General features: G+C 43.9%; 1 protein-coding gene across 5 annotated transcripts in view; it reads left to right on the top strand.

Annotated features, from left to right (window-relative positions):
* hmgcs1 (3-hydroxy-3-methylglutaryl-CoA synthase 1 (soluble)) overlaps positions 1–21,970 on the top strand; it is a 44,694-nt gene that overhangs the window by 13,450 nt on the left and 9,274 nt on the right. For 2 of the 5 annotated variants that reach the window (XM_059974210.1, XM_059974211.1), the window contains exons 2-4: positions 12,946–13,403; positions 16,352–16,477; positions 18,224–18,388. In XM_059974210.1, coding sequence (XP_059830193.1) covers positions 12,946–13,403; positions 16,352–16,477; positions 18,224–18,388 — 749 coding nt within the window. The other 3 variants (XM_059974212.1, XM_059974209.1, XM_059974213.1) reach the window with 3 other exon arrangements.

The following is a 21,970-nucleotide window of genomic DNA, read 5'->3' as shown; positions in this document are numbered from 1 at the left end:
GGGAGGGAATTACAGGAAGTTGGAAAATTTGATGTTCATACCAAGGGGCTGGAGACTACCCAGACAATATATGAGGTGTTGCTCCTCCAACCTGTTTGGCCTCATCATGGCAGTAGGGGAGGCATGTGTGGACATATCCAAATGGGAATGTGAAGTAGAGTTGAAGTGGGTGGCAACTGGGAGATCCTGTCTGTTGTGGCAGACGGAGCGGAGGTGCTTGATGAAGTGGTCCCCCAATCTGCGTCGGGTTTCGCCAATGTAGAGGAGGCCGTATCGGGAGCACCGGATGCAATAGGTGACCTCAACAGGCTCACAAGTGAAGTGTTGAGAGACCCGATGCAGATTGGGGGACCGCTTCGTCGATCACCTCCACTCCGTCTGCCACAATAGACAGGATCTCCCAGTTGCCACCCACTGCAACTCTGCTTCGCATTCCCATTCGGATATGTCTATGTATGGCTGGTTTATGGTGGGCACTGATTAAAATCAGGACGGGTGGCAGAGAAGGAGTGAGTTATCGCCTTTGGTTCAGAAGCCTAATGGTTGAGGGGTAAAAACTGTTGCTGAGGCTCCTGTACCACCTTCCTGATGGTAGCAGTGAGAAGGGAGCATAGCCTGGATGGTGTAGTCCACAGAACCCTCAGTTAATGGTAGGGGTCCATGGCATAAAAAAGGTTGGGAACCCCTGGTGTGGGTCTTTGATGATGTAAGCTGATTTCTTGCGACAGTGCTCCACGTAGATGTGCTCATTGGTGGGGAGGACTTCACCTTTGATGAACTGGGCTATATCCCTATGTTTTGTAGGATTTCCTGTCAAGGAAAGCTTATAAAATGTGGAGCCATACAGTATGGAAATGGCCCTTTGGCCCATCAAATCTCAACTGCACACACTTAGTAGTCACTTTATTAGGTACAGGAGTGGAACTCGGTGTGGTCTGCTGCCACTTCAAGGTCGAATGTACTGTGCGTTCAGAGATGCTCTTCTGCACACCACTGTTGTAACATGTGGTTATGAGTTACTATCCCCATCCTGTCAGCTTGAACCAGTCTGACCGCTCACCTCTGACCTCTCTCATTGAGAAGGTGTTTTCTCCCATAGATCTGCCAGTCACTGGGCGCTTTTTATTTCTTGCACCATTCTCTGTAAAGTCTAGAGACTGTTGTGTGTGAAGATCCTAGGAGATTGGCAGTTTCTGAGATACTCAAACCATCCTGTCTGGCACCATTAGTTATTCCATGATCAAAGTCACTTAGATCACAGATCTGAGATTTCGGCGGGTCCAGGTCTTTGCTGAGACAGGAGTTGATTCTAGCCATAACCGACCTGTCAAAGCACTTCATCACCGTAGATGTGAGTGCCACTGGTCGATAGTCGTTAAGGCAGCTCACCCTGCTCTTGGGCACTGTTGCTCTTTTGAAGTAGGTGCGACTTTGTGACTGTAGCAATGAGAGACTAAAAATGTTTTTGAACCCCCCGCTACTCCCACTAGTTAATTGGCACAAGTTTGAGCCTTACCAGGTATTTATCAGGGCCTGTCACCTTTGAGGGTTAACCTTGAAAATCAGTCTGATGTTGACCTTTGAAACAGAGGTCACAGAGTCACCAGAAGCTGTTGGTGTCCTCATAGCTGTAATTTTATTCTCCCTTTCAAAACTCCTTTTTAAAAGGCGTTGAGCTCATCTGGGATGAAGCATCACTGCCATTCGTGATGGTAGGTTTGGCTTTGTAGAAGGTAATGGCTTTCAAACTCTGCCAGTGTCGACGTGCATCAGATTCTGCCTCGAACCTCGTTCGGAATTGTTGCTTTGTTCTTGAGATATCCCTCCATAAGTTGAAAATGGCCTCCTTGTCTCCAGACTTAAAAACCACAGCCCTGATTAAAATCGGAATTTGTTCTCTTGCTACTCAGTAAGACCCTTCTCTGCAAAGTGCACTAGGTCCAACGGGGAAACAGATTAACACCCAATAATCAAGTCTCACACCATCTTCAATTACCTACCTTCCCCTCAACATTAGTGAGCTTCCCTCAATATTTACCCAGCTTATTGATGGGTAAACATTACAAAGTTCGGACGAAAGTCTACACAAAGCTGTAACTCGTTTACATTGGCTTCAAAGCAGGCACTTTGAAATATAGGTGAAAGGGCAGGCTGGAGATTACTTAAGCAAGATGACATTACAACTCCATAAGTCATCCTGTATGATGTGAAGAAATGCTACAAAACTCTTTTGGGAGGATTAACAGACAAGTCTTGATGTCAAAAGAGGAGACTGTCAATTATGACACGGTAACGTAGTGGTTAGCACAATCGTTTTACAAAGTACAAAGTAAATTTATTATTGAAGTACATATACAAGTACAGGGCTTGACCTGTGATGGAGCTGACTGATTTTACAACTCTGCAGCTTATTTCAATCCTGTGCAGTAGCCCCCTACTGCCCCCACCATACCTGTTTTGGATCAGTGAGATCCGTCCTGTCAAGACCCACCAGTCTCCTTTTCATTTCTATGACATCACCTCTCATTATTCGAGTGTCATGCAGCTCAGCCATTCCATTTCAGAGAACTCTTTCATCCCATAGATAGACTTCCCCTGATCTACTTCCAGTGCAAGTCCTGTACGTAGAGTCAAACAGCACATAAACAGACCCTTCCGCCCAACTCGTACATGCTGACTGAGATATCTATCAAAACCAGTTCCATTGACTCAGAACCCTCCAAACCTTTCTAGTCCACAAACCTGTCCGAATGTTTTTTAAAATAGTAATTATTCCTGCCTCTGCCACTTCTTCTTAAACCTTTCCCCTCATCTTAAATTTGTGCCCTCTAGTTTTAGACTCCCCTCGATGTCCTCCTGAACAAGGTATTCACATTTCTCCCTGGTCAGCACCTTGTATAATTGTAAGAAAGAGTTGTCTAGTTTTATGTTCCATTCCCTTTCAAGAGGCCAGCATTTTGTTTGCTTCCTAATTACTTGCCGAGTGTTTGTAGACATAATTACAAGCTGTATTACAAGTTCATCAAAACACTGAAATGCGTTGTTTGCATCAACGGCTAACACTGTCCAAAAGCGTGCTGGGGGCAGCCTGCAAGCATTGTCACTCTTCTGATGCATATATAACCTGCTCACAGCTCACTCGCCCTAAGCTGTACATCTTTAGAACGTGGGAGGTAACTGAAGAACATGGAGGAAACACACATAGTCAAGGGGAGAACGTATAAACTGATTATAGAGGCTGGCGGGAATTGAACAACAATTTCAAATGCAGTAATGGCGTTCTGCTATCCACTGTACTACTGTGCCACCCAACTGCACTGATTAATAGTCCTCTGTTTAAACGTCGTGCCTACCCTTGCATTTCCAATACTCTGTCAAATTTTGGCCCTTTCGCTCCTGCTGACTCACTCGGTGAGAGTGCTGCATCACCAAAGAAGAATGGTAGTTGAGGAAAGCTTTTGCTATCTGACGCTGGCCCCACTGACCCGATGCCTGAGCTGGGTTGCCTCCTCTCTTCACAGAAATTAAAATCAAAAACAGCTTTATCACTGGCATATGTCATAAAATTTGTTGTTTTGCAGCAGCAGTACATTGCAATATATAATAAAACTATAAATTATTTATATATCCAGGTTTCAGATCTGAGGGCTCAATTTTGGTTCAGAATGCTGTTCGCTTCAATTGTTTGCATGATTTGCATTGTTTTTCTTGCATAGCAAGTGTTGGTTTTTTATTTTTATTTTTTCTTTAATTGGGTTCTTTCAAGTTTCTTGCTTTGTGACAAATCTCACGGTTGTAAACATCTATATATTCTTTGATAATAAATGTACCTGAAATATAATTTAAAGGAACTATAAATTACAGTAAGTATATTTACAGCACTCTTCAAGTCTTAGACAGATATATATAGCTGGCGTGCCAAAGACTTTTGCACAGTACTTTATTTATGCTGAGCAGAAAGCGAGTTTGTACAACTGGCGGGAGCGAAGGATGTTGGGAATGGTGAGGGCGGAGTGCCGCGGGAGGAATCGGGACGGGTGGCAGAGAAGGAGTGAGTTATCGCCTTTGGTTCAGAAGCCTAATGGTTGAGGGGTAAAAACTGTTGCTGAGGCTCCTGTACCACCTTCCTGATGGTAGCAGTGAGAAGGGAGCATAGCCTGGATGGTGTGGTCCACAGAACCCTCAGTTAATGGTAGGGGTCCATGGCATAAAAAAGGTTGGGAACCCCTGGTGTGGGTCTTTGATGATGTAAGCTGCTTTCTTGCGACAGTGCTCCATGCAGATGTGCTCATTGGTGGGGAGGACTTCACCTTTGATGAACTGGGCTATATCCCTATGTTTTGTAGGATTTCCTTTCAAGGAAAGCTTATAAAATGTGGAGCCATACAGTATGGAAATGGCCCTTTGGCCCATCAAATCTCAACTGCACACACTTAGTAGTCACTTTATTAGGTACAGGAGTGGAACTCGGTGTGGTCTGCTGCCACTTCAAGGTCGAATGTACTGTGCGTTCAGAGATGCTCTTCTGCACACCACTGTTGTAACATGTGGTTATGAGTTACTATCCCCATCCTGTCAGCTTGAACCAGTCTGACCGCTCGCCTCTGACCTCTCTCATTGAGAAGGTGTTTTCTCCCATAGATCTGCCAGTCACTGGGCGCTTTTTGTTTCTTGCACCATTCTCTGTAATGTCTAGAGACTGTTGTGTGTGAAGATCCTAGGAGATTGGCAGTCTCTGAGATACTCAAACCACCCTGTCTGGCACCATTAGTTATTCCTCGATCAAAGTCACTTAGATCACAGATCTGAGATTTCGGCAGGTCCAGGTCTTTGCTGAGACAGGAGTTGATTCTAGCCATAACCAACCTGTCAAAGCACTTCCAATAGTCGTTAAGGCAGCTCACCCTGCTCTTGGGCATTGTTGCTCTTTTGAAGTTGGTGCGACTTTGTGACTGTAACAATGAGAGACTGAAAATGTTTTTGAACAGCCCTCACCCCCACTAGTTAATTGGCACAAGTTTGAGCCCTATCAAGTATTTATCAGGGCCTGTAACCTTTGAGGGTTAACCTTGAAAATCAGTCTGATGTTGGCCTTTGAAGCAGAGGTCACAGGGTCACCAGGAGCAGTTGGTATCCTTATAGCTGTAATTTTATTCTCCCTTTCAAAACTCCCTTTTAAAAGGCGTTGAGCTCATCTGGGATGAAGCATCACTGCCATTCGTGATGGTAGGTTTGGCTTTGTAGAAGGTAATGGCTTTCAAACTCTGCCAGTGTTGACGTTCATCAGATTCTGCCTCGAACCTCGTTCGGAATTGTTGCCTTGTTCTTGAGATACCCCTCCATGAATTGAAAATGGCCTCCTTGTCTCCAGACTTAAAAACCACAGATCTAGCTCTCAGCTGACTACAAACCTACTGGTTCATCCACGGATTTTGATTTGGGTATATACTGATTGTTCTGGTAGGCAACTGGAGCACCCAGAGAACATACAAAGTCCTTACAGAATTTAACTCCTCGAGCTCGAATAGTATCACACTAACTGCTGCATTACCGTGCAAAGATTCTGCTGATGCTGGATATCCAGAGCAACACACACAAAATTATGGAGGAACTCTGGCAGAATTTATGGAGGGAGATAGACAGTTAATGTTTTTTCCCCTGTTTCCTTGTCATGATGGAGAATCTTAGTCTGAAGCCTTGACTGTATTCCTTTCCATAGTTCCTCCAGCATCGCGTGTGTTGTCCTGATGAAGGGACCTTAAACATCGACTGTTTATTCCTCTCCATAGACGCTGCCTGGCTTGCTGAGTTCCTTCAGCATTGTGTGTGTGTGTCTGTGTCTAAATTGTTATCTTTGGGTGAGGTTCCCAATCTGACACAGGGTTTAACACAATTCCTTTGTTCCACAACATTTTACAATGGTGCTGGAGATTAAAGGTTAAAGATTAATTTGATAGAAAGTGTTATAATTGTAATTGAATTAAACCAGAGTAAATAAAGATTGTTAGTCTAGACGAGGAGAAGATCACTAACTGGAAGAGATTTCAAAACTTATTCGAGAAACTTTTAAGGTCATGAAGCTTTCTAATTAATTTCACTTTCTGTACACACACTCTTGGCCCTAGCATTATTTTATGAACATATGATCAATTTTATGTATTTAAACTATATTACGTATTTATAATTATGGTGTGTTTTTAATTATTGTTTTTATTTTATTGTGTGTGTGTGTACTTTTTGTGCTGCGTCGGATCGGGAGTAACAACTATTTCCTTCTCCTTTAATCTTGTTTGCAAAAATGGCATAAAATAATCCTGAATGTCGCCAGCCCCTCTAAATTGCCAGAAGCCATGGATTTGATTTAGACAAACATATTAAGGAAAATAAAAAGAAGCAGTTCACATTGTCAGATAGCTTCCAGATCCTTGCCAACATTAAGCAATCTTGAATCTTAAGGGTTGAATGTTTTTTGGTGTTGAGGAATCAGACTGGGCTGAACAAAGTTACTAACAGCTGAGTGTTCTGGTAGATTTGACTTGTTTTCGAAGTTGGTGAAAGTAGGGCAAAGGTTAGAACTGCGATCTTTAGAGCTCTGTCTGCTGACCACGGGCAAATGATTCATCAGTTGCTGCACTTGCTTCGTTGGACACTTTCTGTTGACCTTTGATACTAATGTGCACAAGAGGAGGCGAGAGAGAGGATTTTGGCTGGCCTTATAAATGCAGGCAGTGACGCCGGACATTCAGAGTCTCAGGATAACTGTCCTTGCTGCCTCTGCTGTCTGTCACACACGTACGTAACTCGTCCATCATGTTCCGTGCCCTCGCCAGACTTGGCCGATTCGTGTGCCCTGACTGCAGCTCTCGCTGTGGACGCGTTGCCTCTACTACTTTCCTACGAGCGACAGTTACTGATAAGTTCACAACCGTGAGGAGGTAGGTCTTGTCATAAAGAGAGGAACCGGATGCTTCTGGGCTCCAGCTGCGTCTCAGTGGACAGGTGCTCTTGTCCGAGCTGGGCTGTGTGATCTGGTCTTATTCCACAGGTCTGAGCATGTATTTCAGGCAGGCTCACCTGGCAGGATGCTGAGACAATGGTGCGTCATCAGCAACACACACAAAATGCTGGAGGAAATCAGCAGGTCAGGCAGCGTCTAGTTTACATCTCGGGGCAAGATCAATCAAGGCTCATCAGTACACTATGGGCAAGATGCAGGATTCTTAGCAGTGTGGGCGAACGTGGATCGTGAGATCCGTGTCCGTAGATCCCTCAAAGCTGCCACGGTGGTTAAAAAGGCCTATGGTGTTGATCTTCGTTAGTCAGAATTACTCAGTCCTCTGAGGTAATGTTGCAGCTCTGCAAAGCCCTGGTTAGACCACACTTGGAACCTTGTGTTCCGCTCTGGTTGCTTCATTATAGGCGGGACGTGGAAGCTTTAGAGAGGCTGTAGAGATTTACCAGGATGCCGTCTGGATTAGAGAGCATGTATTGTGAGGATAGGGTGAGTGAGCTCGGGCTTTTCTCTTTAGACTGAAGGAGGATGAGAGGTGATTTGATAGAGATGGATGAGATGATAAGAGGCATCAAGAGTTTGGGGGGGGGGGGTGATGTCGGTTTTTTTTGCACAGAGTGGTGGATGTGTGGAGTGTATTGCTCGGGTGGTGGTAGAGGCAGAATATTTAAAAAGCACTTAGATGATAGAAAAATGGAGAGAAGGGTTAGATTGGCCTTGGACTAGGTTAAGCAGTCAGCACAATATTGTGGACAGAAGGACCTGCACTGTTCAATGTTCTATGTTATAAAGTGGGCATGAACTCCCTTGACATTTTGAAGACCAGTGAGATTTCTCTGGTGTTGGTTGTTATCTCACAATCAATATCATTTAAGCAATGAGCTTAACATTGGTTGTTTACCTCCACAACTGGGGCTTGACCCTCTTGTGTTGGTGTTTTTTTTTATTGTTTACTTAACAGAGTACAGAACAAGAACAGGCCCTTCAGCCCACAATGTTGTGCCAAACCAATTAAATTAGTAATCAAATGGCCATCTAAACTTATCCCCCCTGCCTACACTATGTCCATTTTCCTCACATTCATGTGCCTATCCAAACATCTCTTAGAAGTCCCTAAATATCTGCCTCTACCACCACTCTCGTACAACTTCTTTGAAATGTTATTAATGTCTGACGTTGTGGAGAGAGGGTAGGAGAATAGGGTTGAGGGGGATTATTAATCAGCCATGATGGGATAGCATATAGATTCAATGGACTGAATGGTCTACTTCTACTCCTGTGTCTTGTGGTCTTGTTGCTATTTTTGAAATCTTGCTCTAACTTGACAACTAAGATTTCTTGGGTGACTATGGTAATATTGTTTGTGACATCCTGTATCAGTACTGGACACTCACAGGCTATAACTCCATTCCTTATAGCACACTGGAGTTTAGCAGAATGAGGGGGGGGGGGGGGGGATCTCATTGAAACCTATCGAATATTGAAAGGGCTAGACATGGTGGACGTGGAGAGGATGTTTCCAGCAGAAGTGGAGTCTCGGGCCAGAGGGCATCGCCTCAGAATAGAAGGATGTCCCTTTACAATGGAGAGGAGAAGCAATTTCCTTCTCCTTCATAAGTTATCATGTGCTATGTGTGCTACTGTGCTTTCCACCCTGGTTTAAGAAATGGCTGGTTTCTATATACATTATAGAATGTAATTAGGGGCCGAATGGTCCTCTTCTGCACCTATTATATGTTACATATATATAGTTAAATGACAATAAACTTGACATGACTTCACTTGATTTCTTTAGCCAGAGGGTTGTGAATCTGTCGAATTCTTTGCTGCAGACAGCTGTGGAGACTGGGTCATTTAAAGTGGAGTTTCATAGGTCCCTGATTTGTCAGGGTGTCAAAGGTTACCATAAAATATAGAAGCAGAATTAAGCCATTTGGCCCATCAAGTCTACTGTGCCATTCCATCATGGCTGATGTAATTTTCCTCTCAGCCCCAATCTCCTGCCTTCTCCCCGTATCCCTTAATGCCCTAACCAATCAAGAAATTATCAACCTTTATACATAAAAACTTGGCCTCCATTGCTGCCTGAGGCAAAGGATTCCACAGATTCAGCACTCTGTCTAAAGAAATTCCTTCTCCCATCTGTTCTGAAAGGATACCCCTCTATTCTGAGGCTGTGTCCTCAGGTCTTAGACTCTCCCACCATAGGAAACATCCTCTCCACATCTACTCTGTCGAGGCCTTTCACCATTCGATAGGTTTCAATGAGGTCATCCCTCATTCTTCTGAATTCTAGTGAGCACAGGCCCAGAGCCATCACTCGGCATATGACAAACCATTCAATCCTGGAATCATTTTTGTGAACCTCCTTTGAACCCTCTCCAGTGTCAGCACATCCTTTCTAAGATAAGAGGCCCAAAACTGCTCACAATTCTCCAGGTGAGGCCTCACCAGTGCTTTATAAAGTCTTAACATTACATCCTTACTTTTATATTCTAGTCCTCTTGAAATGAATGCTAAAATTGCATTGGCCTTCCTCACCACAGACTCAACCTGCAGATTAACCTTTGGGGAATCCTGCACAAGGACTCCCAAGTCCCTTGGGTCTCAGTTTTTTGTATTTTCTCTTCATTTAGAAAATAATCACTATTTTTATTTCTTCTGTATTCCATCTGCAAATTCTTTCCCCATTCTCCTAATCTGTCTAGGTCCTTCTATAGCCTCTACTTCCTGAAAATTACCTGCCCCTTCACTTATCTTCATATCATCTGCAAACTTTGCAGCAATCAACTCTATCATCCAAATCATTGATAAATAACATAAAAATAATCAGTCCCAATACAGACCCTTGTCGAAAACCACTAGTCACTGGCAGCCAGCCAGAAAAGGCTCCCTTTGTTCCCACTCTTTGCCTCCTGCCAATCAGCCACTGCTTTATCCCCATGCTAGAATCTTTCCTGTAATACTACGGGCTCGTAGCTTGTTAAACAGCCTCATGTGTGGCATCTTGTCAAACGCATTCTGAAAATCCCAAGTACACAACATCCACTGATTCTTCTTTATTTATCTTGCTTGTTATTTCTACACAGAATTCCAACACATTTGTCAAAATTTTCCCTCGAGGAAACCATGCTGACTGTGGCTTATTTTATCATGTACCCCCAAGTGCACTGAAACCTCACCCTCAATCAATTCCAACATCTTCCCAACCCACTGAGGTCGGACTAACTGGCCAATAGTTTCCTTTCTTTTTTCTCTCTCCCTTCTTGAGGAGTGGACAAGGCAAGAGAAAGGTTTGAGAGAGACAATAAATCAGCCATGATGAAATGGTGGGGCAGACTCGATGGGCCGAATGGCCTGATTCTGCTCCCATGTCTTATGATCATTAAATCTTGACTTTAACAACAATTGTCATACAGCTTTTAATGAATGCCATGAACTACTTTACTGTTGTTATTGATTGAAAAATGTTTTAGAATGTCTCACGGTTGGGTCGGCACGGTAGTATGGTGGTTAGCATAACGCTGTTACAGCACCAATGACCCAGGTTCCATTCCTGCTACTGTCTGTAAGGAGTTTGTACATGCTCCCTGTGACAGCCTGGACTCAGAGTATTTACAGAGTATCCCTGATACAGTACAAAAAATATCCCAGATACTTCAGAAGATGGTTCCTGATGAACCGTTTGCATTGAATCGAATGAGCAACTATGAGCAGTGATTCTGTCAGGCTTACGGTGGGCTTTACACAGCCTGGAAATTCAGCAGCTTGGAACATGGTCTGTACTGCTGGGTAAACCTTGGATCATCTAACAATCACAGCTTTCTCAGAGAGTGTACGACTGCAGGCAGTTTCTCCTCATTCCCTCCAAACAGCTTCTCCCTGTCCTCAAATCTATCACGCTCCTCAACATACACCGTCTGTCTCTGCGCCTGCCCCTCCCCGCCTCTCTCCCCTATTCCCCTTCAGAGCTGCGTGTTACCTGCATTCTGTCCGTTTGCCTATCTGCCTCTTCCCCCACCTCTCCTTTCCTGAGGGCCAGTTCTGCATCTTCCCCTCCGCCCCTGAGCTGTCAGCATTGATCGTGTTGCATTACGTCAGGGCTCGGAGCACATTGGCTGAGCCTCAGTCGCCACCTCATGCTGACCCAGACTGTGGGCGGCCCGGGCGTGGATTGCTGCTGAATGCGTACGGCCTGCAGCTTTGCGCATTTATGTGGTGGCGCACCACACGGTTCCCACAGCCCACAGGTACTGCGTGCGTGTGTGTGAGAGAGAGAGAGAGAGAGAGGGAGGAGGCATTGTGCTGAAGCTGCTCGTTCACTGAATTCTCCAGTGATTTGTGGCTGATAGGGCATTACAGTCTGCTTAAAGTTTGGATTGTCAGGACTTGCCACGTATATGTGATACTCCGTGCCGGGGAGTGTGGAATTCTTTTCCATCAACAACGGAAATGTGTGCTAGTGACTCAGAGATCCAGGATTGATGGATGTGTTTTCCACACAGTGTCTCACTGCCCTTGATCACCATTGGTCTGTCTCTCTGTCTGCCTCTCCCTCTTCTCACCCCTTATTCCAGCACCCTCCCTCTGTGTGTATGTGTGTCTCCCTTCACTCTCTCCTTCCTTCTGCCTCTTTTTACGTGTTTTTTTTTCCTCAGACCCTCTTTGTGTGTCTGTCTCCCTTCACTCTTTCCTTCCCCTCCCCCTCTTTGTGTGTGAGATTGTGATTTACTGTGTTCAGCTGCAGCCTGTGTAGGTATCTTGTCAGCTTCACCACACTTTGCCAGGATCTCTAGACAGTAAAGGCTTGTGCTGACATAGTCAGGTAACATGCTCTCACACCAAGGTTAAGTGCTGATATGCTGAACTGCAGTCACGGACAGATCATGTCCTGGGACAGTTCTGTCTTGTTGCAGAGGAGATCCCTGGCTCATGGGTTTGAGCCGTGCTCCGTTAACCAGTCAGAACGTGGTGTGTGCAGAGATCCTTGTATTCAGGTTAAGAAGGGGAGAACCTGAAATGCCTCATGCAGAAGATACTGGCTGTTGTGCAGCTGGTTTTTGGAGCAGTAATGAAGGTCCTCCATCTCTGGAGATGTTCATTGTGTCAGTACCTTCCTTGGTTTTCGCTACTGTCGGTCATGGGTGGAGACTCAGGAACTGAATTGACTTTATTACTTACATTCTTCACACACTTGAGTAAAAATCTTTACGTTATGTCTTTGTCTAAATGAGCAATGTGCAATTTATGGTAATTTGTAATAAGTGTGCACAGCAGGACAGTCAATATCACATAGAAATACAATTGTATCAGCGTGAATTAATCAGTCTGATGGCCTGGTGGAAGAAGCTGTCCCGGAACCTGTTGTTCCTGGCTTTTATGCTGCAGTACCATTTCCCGGATGGTAGCAACTGGAACAGTATGTAATTGGGGTGACTCAGGTCTCCAATGATCCTTCTGGCCCTTTTTACACACCTGTCTTTGTGAATGTCCTGAATAGTGGGAAGTTCTGCATACTGAAACATTCAGACATAGGAGGATTCTTCATTTCAGTTTCTGTAACAATTTTGTTTTACCAGTTAGTGTTGTTACCCTGAGCTGAACCCCCTTACCTCGAGGACCAGTTGCCCTACCAAGAGCCAAAGCTGACTACAGCCGGCACGTTTGCCTCCTAACCACAACCTGAGTGTGGTCCTCGTGGAGGGCAGAAGGTACACACTTACTGGCTGGTAACAGGGTTCAGGTAGGAATGGCTTGGGAGAGAAAAGTATCAGGAGTGGTTTTGATGGGCTGAACTGCCTAATTCTGCTCCTGTAGCTCAGGGGTAGTATATCTCTGAATGGAGTGATGTGTATGTAGTGTGCAGGATTCACTCCCCCCACCTGGGCCTGTGTGAGCTGGTCTTCATGCCCTCTCTCCTTCTGTCTCCCTAGTCTTTCCACGATGCCCGGATCCCTTCCCGTGACTGCCGAGGCCCGCTGGCCCAAGGATGTGGGCATCATTGCCATGGAGATCTACTTCCCGGCACAGTTTGTAGAGCAGACCGAGCTGGAGAAGTTCGATGGGGTGGACGCCGGCAAGTACACAGTAGGCCTGGGGCAGTCGCGCATGGGCTTCTGCTCGGACCGCGAGGACATCAACTCCCTCTGCCTGACGGTGGTGCAGCGCCTGCTGGAGCGGAACAACCTGCCCTACGAGAGCATCGGGCGGCTGGAGGTGGGCACCGAGACTATCATCGACAAGTCCAAGTCCGTCAAGACTGTGCTGATGCAGCTGTTCGAAGAGTCCGGCAACACCGATATCGAGGGCATCGACACCACCAATGCCTGCTATGGGGGCACAGCTGCACTCTTCAACTCTGTCAACTGGGTGGAGTCCAGCTCTTGGGACGGTGGGTTCACGCTCCCTCCCTCACCCCCACCCCACCTCTCCCACCTGCTGCATCCTATCTCTGTGAGTCTCTGGTCCCTCACACTCCGAGACTTCCATATGACACAGCTGCAGAATTAGACCATTCTGACACCCTGATTTATTGAGAACCTATGTACCTCCACTTTAAATATACCCAATGACTTGGCCTCCACAGCCATGTGTGGCAGTGAATTCTGTCTACTCTGGCTAAGGAAATTACTTCTCATCTCTGTTCCAAAGGGACATCCCACTCGTCTGAGGTTGGGCCTTCTAGTCCTTGACTCCCCCACTATTGGAAACATCCTCTCCACATCCACTTAGGCCTTTCGGTACATAAGATGTTTCACTTACATCCCCCTCATTCTTCTAAACTCCAGGAAGTACAGGTACAGAGCCCACAAATGCTCTTCATACATTAACCCTTTCATTCATGAGAATCTCCTCTGTTCCCTGTCCAATTCCATCATAGCTGATTATTATTCCTCTCGGCCCCATTCTCCTGCCTTCCCATAACCTTTCACATGCTGCCTAACCAAGAACCTATTGACCTCCACTTCATTATACCCTCCACAGCCATCTTTGGCAATTAATTCCACAGGTACACCACACTCTGGCTAAAGAAATTCCTCCATCTCTGTTTTAAATCAACGTCCCTCTGGTCCTAGACTTTTCCACTCTAGGAAACATGCGGTCCACATCCACTCTTTCTAGGCTGTCAATATTTGATGGGTTGTAATGAGATTCTCCCTTTCTCCTAAATTCTGGCGATCAAATCCTCCTCAAACAGTACTGTGCAAAAGTCTTAGGCACCCGAGATTTTTTATCTGGTTTCAGATGGTGTCGCCTTCACAGAGCCCAGATCGCAACATCATCGAGACTGTCTGGGAGTACCTGGAGAGATAGAAGCAAGCGAGACAGCCAAAATCTGCAGAAGAACTGTGGCAAGTTCTCCAAGATACTTGGAACAATCTCCCAGCTGATTTTTAAAAGTTTCTTTATTGTTAATAAACTGCATGGCAGTGTACCTAAGAGAATACATTCAAACGGTGGTCTCACCAAATGCTGATTCTTTTTTTTAGTTTACTGCTCTTCATGCAAATTTTTTGATATTTGAAAACTTGTAATTTAATTATCTTTGAAATCATCTTTGCTTTACAGAATTTGTTTTACATGTGCCTAAGACTTGCACAGTACTACATGGTAACCCTTTCATTTCTGGGATCATTCTTGTGAATGTCCTCCGGACCCTCTCAATGCCAGCACATCCCTTCTTGGATAAGGAGCCCAAAACTGCGCACAGTACTCCAAGTGTGGTCTGACCCGTGCCTTATGAAGCCTCAGCATTATGTCCTTACCTAATACAGCTACACAAAAGCAACCCACAAGGATGTAATGTTGCGGCTTCATAAAGCACAGGTGAGACATCATTTGGAGTACTGAGAGCAGTTTTGGGCCCCTTATCAAAGAAAGGATGTGCTGATATTGGAGAAGGTTCACAAAAATGAATATGGGATTGAGAGGCTTGTAAAGGGCCTGTGCTCACTGGAATTCAGAAGAATGAGGGGTGGCCTCATTGAAACCTATCGAATATTGAAAGGTCTTGATAGAGTGGATGTGGAGAGGATGTTTCCTATGGTGGAAGAGCGCATGACCAGAGGACGCAGTCTCAGAATAGAGGGGCATTCTTTTAGAATGAAGATGAGGAGGAACTTCTTTAGCCAGAGAGTGGTGACTCTGTGGCGTTCATTGCCACAGACAGCTGTGGAGGCCGAGTCATTGTGTATGTTTAAGGCAGAGGTTGACAGATTTTTAAAAAAAATTTTTAATAAATTTTATTTCTAGAAAATTATAACCTGAGAACCTAGAATAAGACTTTATAATGTTACAAATACATACACTGACTGACTAAGGTCCAACACAAAATAATAAAATATCATCTGCATAAAGCATTAGTTTATGAACCTGTCCTCCCACAGATATCCCTATAAAGTTCTCATTTTCTCTGATAGCTGTTGCCAGGGGCTCCAAAGCTAGACAGAACAACACTGGGGAAAGTGGGGAACCCTGTCGGGTACCCCTTCTGAGAGAGAAGTAAGGTGAAATGTACCCACTAGTTTGAACAGCTGCTTCAGGATTATTATATAACCGTCTAATCCATTTTAAACAGATGGGTCCAAATCCAAAAAATTGAAGAATCTTAAACAGATAGCCCCATTCCACCCAATCAAATGCCTTTTCAGCATCGAGTGAAATAGCTGCTATAGGTGACTGAGTATCAGCGACTGACCACATAATATTCACAAGACACCTGATGTGATCAGATGAGCTGCGGCCCCTGATAAATCCCACCTGATCACCATGTAGAGGTTGATAGATTCTTGATTGATTAGGGCTTGCAGGGATACGGGGAAAAGGCAGGAGTTCAGGGCTGAGAGGGAAAATAGATCAGCCATGATGAAGTGGCAGAGCAGACTCAATGAGCGAAATGGCCTATTTCTGCTCCTATGGTCTTATATCAAACAGTGTTTCCCATTTGAAATTCTTACAGTACTTTATGGAAATACATGCTACTGTAGAATTACCTAATTCTTGATCATATCCAACGCACAAATATAAATTCTCAGATCTTAACTTGTGCACATGTAAGGCGTAATGTGTGATATCTCACAATGCTGTAAATATCATGAAACCTTCTCTAACGTAATTTGAGATAGAGCCATTGCCGTACCTCTGCCTGAGAGATTTGATGCCCTTACAGTGGAGTCTGTTGAACAGTCAAGTGTGCGGAGGAGGAGGTTTTGCTTAGTACGTAAACTGACTTTACAATGAAACCAAATCCCACACCGTGGTGATGATTCAGGGGCAGGTGCGGGTAGGAGTGATGGAGGTGTGTGCTCTAACACTTTCTTTCTGCCTGTGGCTGGGCAGGGCGCTACGCATTGGTCGTTGCTGGTGACATTGCTGTCTACGCTACCGGGAGTGCACGCCCCACAGGAGGGGCGGGTGCCGTTGCAATGCTGGTCGGACCTGACGCACCCCTGGGATTAGAGCGAGGTACGTTACCACGAATCTCCCTCTGGACGTGGAATATTTATCACGGGTACTGAGGTACAGTAAAAAGCTTGTCTTGCTTATTCATACAGAACAATTCATTACACAGTGCATTGAGGTAGAACACCCATCCCCTCAAAGGGCACCTCCCACAGTGCTCATGAGGTGTTGCTGCTCCACCCTGATAATGCGAGGGGTGGGAATTGGACAGATGGGATTATTAATCAGTGAGGCTAATGAATATCCTGCCAACACTGGGGTCTCATCACTAGGACAACGAATTGATCACTGTTTACCTTTTGATATGCACTTCACATGCATTTTGAATTATATTTTTATTAACTTAATTTGTGGTAATATTTTGTTTTATGTGCTGTGTGTGATGTACAGTGGCATGCAAAAGTTTGGGCACCCCGGTCAAAATTTCTGTTACTGTGAATAGTTAATTGAGTAGAAGATGAACTGATTTCCAGAAGTCATAAAGTTAAAGATTAAACATTCTTTTCAACATTTTAAGCAAGATTGGTGTACAGGTTTCCCCCGCTATCTGAAGGTAGAGCATTCCTATGAAACCGTTTGTAAGCCGAAATGCCGTAAAGCGAAGAAGCGATTACCATGAATTTATATGGGGAAAAATTTTTGAGCATTCCCAGACCCAAAAAAACCTACCAAATCAAACCAAATAACACATAGAACCTAAAATAACACTAACATATAGTAAAAGCAGGAATGATATGATAAATATACAGCCTATACAGAGTAGAAATATTGTATGTATGGTGCAGTTTCACTTATCAAAGTCGGGAAGACAGCGAACCACTATCAATTTGGAGGAAAACATCGGCACGTACAGGCATATATATGTACATGTGTACGCATGTACGCACATGCGCACACAATTGCCCGCACAAGGTTTCACATTCGTTATAGTCTTTCTCAGGGTAAACACACGTATAAAACAGGTGTCTTTTTTTCATAAAATCAAAAACCTTATTTGGTTAGCGAAAACAGGTACTAATGTAGGTCTTATGTAACAGCGAGCTGTCATAAAGCGAACATTCAAAAAACGGGGGCCACGTGTATTTGTTTTGTACAATTTTAGAGTAGAAAAAAATGAAAGGAGCACCGTGCAAAAGGTTGGGCACCCCAAGAAATTTGAGCTCTCAGACAACTTTTACCAAGGTCTCAGACCTTAATTAGCTTGTTAGGGCTATGGCTTGTTTACAGTCATCTTTAGGAAAGGTCACGTGATGCAAATTTCAACGATTTATAAATATATGTATATATGCACAGCCAAATGACAATAAACTAATTTGGTTGCCATGGTACTGTAGCAGTTAGCACAACGCTATTACAGTTCAGAGTTCAGTTCTGGTGTCGTCTGTAAAGGTTCGTACGTTCGTACCATGTGGGTTTCCTCCCACAGTTCAAAGATGTAATGGCTAGTAGGGTAATTGGCCATTGTAAGTTGGCCTATGGTTAGGATAGGGTTAAAAAAGTGAGTTGCTGGTTGGTGTGGCTCATTGGACTAGAACTGCCTCTTCCACACTGTATCTCTAAATAAATAAAGATTTTATTTAAAACCTAAACTTAGTCCTTGGGAGCCAACATGGATCTGATAGATTGAATGGCCTCACTCACCAGTCGTGAGTGAGTGTGTTCATTGCTGAATGCAGGTGTCTGTGTGCACGTGGTACGGAGGTTGTTTGCCTCTGTCATTGTAAATGCTGACTGTATCCTTCCCCACAGGGCTGCGCGGGACACACATGCAGCACGTGTACGACTTCTACAAGCCCGACATGGTGTCGGAGTACCCTGTGGTGGACGGCAAGCTCTCCATTCAGTGCTACCTCAGTGCGCTTGATCACTGCTACAGGTTCTACTGCAACAAGTACCAGGCACAGAAGCAGAAAGGTGAGCAGGCTGTAAAGCCCAACAAGCCTGTGTTGGCCCAGTTGCCTAATGAGCTGGTCTTATTTGGCTGTGTTTGGCCCACGGGTTCCCAACCTGGGGTCATGGGCCCCTCAGTTAATGGTATTTGTCCATGGTTTGAAACCCCTGCTCCAAACCTTTCCTATCCTTGTATCTGGCCTAATGTTTTTTAAATGCTATAATTATGTGACCCTATTTGCTGTGCTAGCTCATTCCTACACCCACTATCCTCAGCTAGTGGTGTACATCACATTTCATTGGGCAGTGATTGGGGTATAGTTTTGCTGCTGTGTGTAAGGAGTTTGTACGTTTTCCCAGTAACCACATAGTTTTCCTGCAGGTGCTCCGGTTTCCTCCCACATTACAAAGATGTACGGATTAGAGTCAGTGCTCTGCCCTGGGGCCATGATTGTCACCATTCACTTTATTTATGCCATGACTTTTATAAACCTCTACAAGTTCACTCTCCTCAGTTGTTGGGATGTGTGTGATACAGGCCTGACGTTACACAAATGGACCCTTTCCTACTCTCCTTTCCTACTCTCCCCTTTCCTACTCTCCAGTTAGGCTGCATTGTGTTCAGTGCTGATTGCCCCATTATAGGAATGATGTGGAGACTTGGAGAGAGTGCAGAACAGTCACCAGGATTCTAACTAGATTAGAGGCTTGTGGTATAAGGAAAGGCTGAACAAACTGGAGAGACTGACAGAGGCTTATGAAATTGAGAGCCACAGATAGAGTTGACCATGGGTATCTTTTTCCCAGGCCTGAAACATCTAATGTGACAGGGCATGCATTTTAGATACACAATGAGTGATGGGTAACACACGCAAAATGCTGGAGGAACACAGCCGGTCAGGCGGCATCTATAGAAATGAATAAACAGTTGACGTTTCAGACCAAAAGTGGAAAGGAAGGTGCCAAAATAAAATGGTGTATGGAGGGGAAGGCGGATAGCTGGAGGTGATAGGTGAAGTCAGGTGGGTGGGGAAGTCAAAAGACTGGAGAGGAAGGAATCTGATAGGAGAGGAGAATGGACCATAGGAGAAAGGGAAGGAGGAGGGGCACCGAGGGAGGTGATAGTCAGGTGAGAAGAATATGTTAGAGGCCAGAGTGAGGTATAGAAGAAGAGGTAAAGGGGGGGGTGGGAATCTTACTGAAAAAAGAAATCGATGTTCATGCCATCAGGTTGGATGCTGCCTAGGTGGAATTTGAGGTGTTGCTCTTCCGGCCTCAGGGTGGCCTTGCCACGGAGAGTGATGGTTGCTCGGGGTGGCGGTAGAGGCAGATGACTTAAGGACATCTGAGAGGCTATCAACGCAGGGAATGGAAGAATAGCGGTATTGTGTGGGCAGAAGGTATTGGATTAGTGAGGCATTTAATCAGAGGACCTGTTTCTGTTCTTTAATGTTCTTTTCAAATCTTTTTATTATTATTATTCAAAAATAGCACAAGTACATCAAAGTAACAACATTTACAATGCCTCATAAAGAGGAAATTATCTTAAGAATTGAAAATTTTGTGAATTTTAAAAAAAAGCAAGAAAAGTGAGGAGAAAAAAAGAAACCCATTGGGGATATAACCCTGGAGCCATGAGTCATACAGAAAGCTTCTAAAAAATAAACATCAAACCGCCAATAAGAGAAAGAGATATATCAAAAACATGTACATTTACATCGTGAACGTGATTTAGAAATCTATCAGTTAACTGAAATGATAATAACGAGCAAATGTCCCGCCATCTCTTCTCAAAATCAAATAAAGGTTCAAAGGTTCGACTTCTAATTTTCTCCAAACTGAGACACAGCATCACTTGAAAGAACCATTGTGACAAGGTAGGCACAGAGATATCCTTCCATTTCAACAAAATGGCCCTTCTAGCTATCAATGTAACAAACGCAATAACATGTTGGTCAGACACAGAAATACCATGGATATTCTGAGGAATTATTACAAAAAGCACAGTCAATTTATTAGGTTGTAAGTTGATTCTGAGTGCTTTAGAAATTGTCGAAAAGACTGACTTTCAAAATTGTTTTAATATAGAGCATGACCAGAACATATGTGTCAGTGTAGCTATCTCAGTTTTACATCTATCACAATACTTACCAAAATTGGGAAATATTTTAGAAAGTCTCTCCTTCGTCAAATGGTAACGATGTACAATTTTAAATTGAATCAGTGAATGACTAGCACAGATCGAAGAAGAGCTAACCAGCTTCAGTATCCGTGTCCAGTCCTCCCATGTAAAAGTCAAATTGAGTTCCTTCTCCCAATCCTGTTTAAACTTAAGTAAAGGACCCTTATCCCATTGTAATAATAAATTATAAATTCTTCCAATAGAACCTTTCAACGAGGGGCTCATACTCATAATAGTATCTAACAAGTTAGCCTCCAATATGTAAGGAAAATTACTTAAATATTTTTGTAAAAAATGTCTAACTTGAGATTGTAAAAAGTGTGAATATGAGAGAGAATATTTATAGACTAATTGTTCAAAAGACATCAATCTGCCTTCTTTAAATAAATCCAAAAAAGAATTAATACCTTTATTTTTCCAAAGTAAAAAAATTGAATCACTCCAAGAAGGTTTAAAAAAGTTAATTAAGATAAATTATACTACAAAGTTTAAATTTTTTAAGATGAAAAATATTGTGGAACTAGATCCAAATTTGTAAGGAGTGTTTAACCATAGGATATAGGTTTAAATTACAACTTTAGCTAATTGTTTAGGTAGAGCAACTCCTAATAACGAAGTTAAGTAAAACTGTTTCACAGCTCTCAGTTCCAGGTCTACCCAAATTGGCCGATCATTCCTATCACCCCAATATAACCAAAAGGACATATACCACAACTTAACAGCCCAATAATACTTTCTTAGATTAGGCAAAGCGAGACCTCCGTCCTTTTTCAACTTTTGCAAATGACATTTATCAATTCTTGGTCTTTTATTATCCCAAATAAAAGATAGTGTGGCGACCCACTTCCCAGCGCACTCAAACCGGCTCACAAAGTGGTGCACGCCGGCTTTGAGGCCGGTCCCAAAGAGGGCGCCAAGCCTTCTTCACCGGCAAGGGGAAAAGCCCACGCGCGGGACAGGACTGTGAATATGCATTCCTATGGCATTCCTGCCCGGGGAGGGCGGGAACAGGAAGGCTTTAAAGCGAGGCCGCGAAGTTTGCATAAACCTCTTTGCAACTGCAGCTCACCGACTATGTGTCATTATTTCAGCACTGCATGTAGCACACCACTACAACAGAATAATAGAATCAATCCAATCAAAAAACTTCTTAGTCAAAAAAACAGGAATATTCTGAAATAAATATAAAAATAATATTAGAACCCCTTGCTATTGCTCTTCGTGAAGCGGAAAATATTTGTGGGATTTTTGTGAATGAGACCATGCACAAGATCTCTCTTTATGCTGATGATTTATTGGTATATATATATATCTAAACCTGAAGAATCTATTCCTGCTTTGTTAAAATTATTTGACAAATCTGGAGACTTTTCAGGATATAAAATAAATTTTAGTGAAAGTGAATTACTTCCTTTAAATGAATC

Source organism: Hypanus sabinus, chromosome 7, assembly GCF_030144855.1.
Source record: "Hypanus sabinus isolate sHypSab1 chromosome 7, sHypSab1.hap1, whole genome shotgun sequence".
Classification (NCBI taxonomy): domain Eukaryota; kingdom Metazoa; phylum Chordata; class Chondrichthyes; order Myliobatiformes; family Dasyatidae; genus Hypanus; species Hypanus sabinus.
This window is presented reverse-complemented; position numbering and strand designations above follow the sequence as displayed.